At 47.4% G+C, this 3,248-nt stretch overlaps 1 protein-coding gene across 1 annotated transcript in view; it reads right to left on the reverse strand.

The window, feature by feature from the left end:
• SYNPO2 (synaptopodin 2) overlaps positions 1-1,071 on the reverse strand; it is a 141,315-nt gene extending 140,244 nt beyond the window's left edge. Inside the window, exon 1 of the mRNA XM_019744523.3 lies at positions 596-1,071. Within this exon, the coding sequence (XP_019600082.3) occupies positions 596-700 (105 nt within the window). The 5' untranslated portion in view covers positions 701-1,071. The remainder of the gene's footprint in view (positions 1-595) is intronic.
• Positions 1,072-3,248: the final 2,177 nt, after the last annotated feature.

The raw sequence follows: 3,248 nt of genomic DNA on the forward strand, positions 1-3,248 counted from the left end.
TAATCAGATAAGTACACGTGAATGGAATAGACTTCTTGGATTTTGGGATTTGTCAAATCCCTAAATGAATATTCTTTGAAAGATTTTATGACATCATCATACTTTAAAAATGATTGCCCCAAATTGGCCTTTTCATGAATGCTGCACAACAAACGTCACTACCACCCCTTCATAAGTCCACAAAACTGCCAAGCCAACTGCCTATGCCAAGCTGAGTGGGTTTCCTCTGCCAGAGCCCAGTGACATGAAACAATAACTCAACTGGAATGTCACTTCCCAAGAGTCCTGCTGCTTATCAGAGAAGCTGGTGACGCTTTTCTTCAGCTGGTAAATATGGCACGCTTTTCTTTTTTTCCTATCCATTGCTGGTTAATTACATATATGCTATATATGGTTTTCTCCCAAGTTTCTTTGAAACAAACAAACCGAACATCCTTAAACAAAAATAACAACAAAAAATCAAGATAGCACCAAAGTCAAACTAATACGTAGGCTTCCCAATCAGAACTTGAACCCCATCGATGTCGATGGGTGGCTTTCCTGCCCTCCTGCCCGGCACGGCGCTGGCGGCGCGACACGTTTCTGGCGGTCCTACCTTAGCAACTTGTAGGGGCTGTTTCTGCTCCTTGCCACCTTGCAGTCTGAAGCCCCAGGGCGCCCCTCCGGTCATGGAAATGCAGATAAAATCCCCCGTGCCCATCTTCGCCTTTCAGTCGGGTAGCATGAAGGGCTGTAAGAGACAGACGAAGCCTGAGGATGCGCGCTCAGCTCCGGGCTCCTGCACGGAGGCAGCACCGCGCGTCCAGCCTCGGCCGCAGCCGCGCCGATGGGACCCTTCCCCCGGAGGCGGGACGCGCCCGCGCGGGCCACAGCCCACTCCTGCGTCACTGGCCTTCGCTCAGCCCCCTTCGGGGAGGGGGACGAGGCTCACACCAGGAGAAAGTCCCCATTTAGGGCAAGATGGGGCGGGGAGCAGTAGTTCTCTAGCCCTGAGGGTTGAATCCCCGCACATAGAAGAAAGAATGGCCGCAAAACTCTCATTTCCTACTTCTCTAAACAGCAGAGGGCACACGAAGGTTTGAATCTCCAGGCCACGAGTGGCACCCAAAAATTTGAGCTCTGAGAACTCAACCACTAGAGGATTGGGTCTCTCAAATAAACGTCTTCAGAATTACGCACCGATGACTGAAGCAGACAAAGGAAGGTCCAGTGGCTTTAACGATTATTTTCCTAAGCGTTTACTGTGTGCAGCCTGCACAGCTAATCCCGTAAGAACAGGAAATAAAAGAAAGCAAAACGTTTTGTTAAACCTCCGATCTGAAAAGTACTCTTCTGAACTAGGTATATACATATAACGCAGGAGAGAGGGTTTCCTCCTGGAAACTACATTCTTATAACCATGCCCACGGTGTGCTTTGCAGTATTTTAAAACCAAGCGCTTCGTTTTCCTCCTTCAGCAGGAAAGAACCGTCTTAGACCTGAATGGAACAGTCAGTTAGCTGCCTGCACATCACCGACAACCGACAAGGCTCTTATTTCTATAGTCTCTCATCGTGTGGAACTTCCGGATCTGGGTGACCCAGCATCAACGTCAATTTTATAAAATGTGGTCCAAAATATTTTAATGTTTCAAATTTGAATACAGTCTACCAGAATTATAGAAATGGAGCATCCCCCGTCCCCATAATACTTTGATTTCCACATAAAAATCCACTAACGCGCCTGGGAAAGTTAGTAGGTGTTACATGTGGCACCAGACACAAGTGACTATCAGACACTGCCTGTTTCCGGACCAGGAAACGCTTCACAAAGAATGTTTTCACAGTCTGCTCCCCAGAAGCCTAACGTCCAGTGATTTGACATATGTGTTCTCCTCCCTGGAGTGAAGAGGAGAATGCAAGCAGACTGTCGGAGGAGACTGGAAGAGACCCTTTGAAAGTCATGAAGACCAAACACTCTCAAGTTTGATTCTCTTCAAAAAGGTGAATTGACTTTACTAAATTCTTAAAAAAAAAAGAAAAAAAAAAAATGTAAGTGACATCCTAAAAGATGAACTCTAAGAACAAAAGGAAAGAACACTTGACATTTGTGCTTTCCACTTTCCCTGTCTCTTCTGCTCCTTAACCCACTCCAGTCTCGCTTTTGTCCGCACACAAGACAAACTCTGGGCAAGGTCACCCATGACCGCCTCGCTCCTGCGTAGCACTGGATCCTGTCCACCCGTCCTCCTGAAACGCTTCCCCCCGCAGGCGTCTAGGACATGGCCTGCTCCCTCTTGCCTCTCGGCTTGCCGCTTGTCTCACGTCTCTGGCAGTTCCCGCCTCTACTCATCCCTTCGCCGTAGGTGTCCTGTGCAGGGCTGTGGATGTATGTCCCATCCTTTTTTCTCACGTTGCACCCTTTCTATGGGTTCTCCATTCACCCTGCAGAATTTAACTCCCCACCCAATCCCAGATCTCTTTCTTAACTCCAGGCCAATACAGCCAACTGCCTATTAAACCTGGTTTTATGTGAGTATCTCACAGAAATCTGAAATCAATATATATTCAAAATCAATTTCATTATTTCCCCCCCAATTCAGCTTCTCCACCTGTGTTCCCCATTTCAGGATAACTGACTAACTAATCACCTTTCTCTTATGGCTGTTTCCCTTCGACCCTGATGTAAATTGACATGTGGTGCTGGAGGCTGGAACTGGGGCAGGATCTGACCAGGAGGTGAAGCTGAAGATAACAGCGCAGAGGCTGGTCCTCACTGAATTAATGCCAAACAGCGGCCTGCCTCCAGTCCTCTGATTGGGCAAGAAAAGTAGCCAATGCTTGTTTAAACTGCTGTAGGTCCCTTTCATTGTTCCTTGTAGCCAGCACACTCCTAACTCAGTGAACAGATTCTCCATCCAACCAGTTCCTCAAGACAGAGAACAGGGACTCAGAAATAACTATAACCTGATGAAGATTTACTGTGTCGGCAGCTTAACGTATAGTGTTTTATTTCTCCTCAGAGCAGCCACACTAGGTGGTGGTTAGTGTCTCGCACTGCCTGGGAATTAACTCAGGTCCTAAGTGCAAGAGTCAAGACTTGAACTTCTGCCAGCCTGAATTCCTAAGACCTGTTCTTGCCATCGGGATCCTGTCCCCAGCTCGGGTACTCCTTTGCGCTCACCTCAGGCACCCAATGACTCACTAAGATCTATAGATCCAAAAAAAAAAGATCTATAGATCCAACCCTAAATATTAACCCATCAGAAA

This window comes from Rhinolophus sinicus, chromosome 15 (assembly GCF_057876585.1).
Source record: "Rhinolophus sinicus isolate RSI-liver-muscle chromosome 15, RSI-T2T, whole genome shotgun sequence".
Lineage (NCBI taxonomy): Eukaryota > Metazoa > Chordata > Mammalia > Chiroptera > Rhinolophidae > Rhinolophus > Rhinolophus sinicus.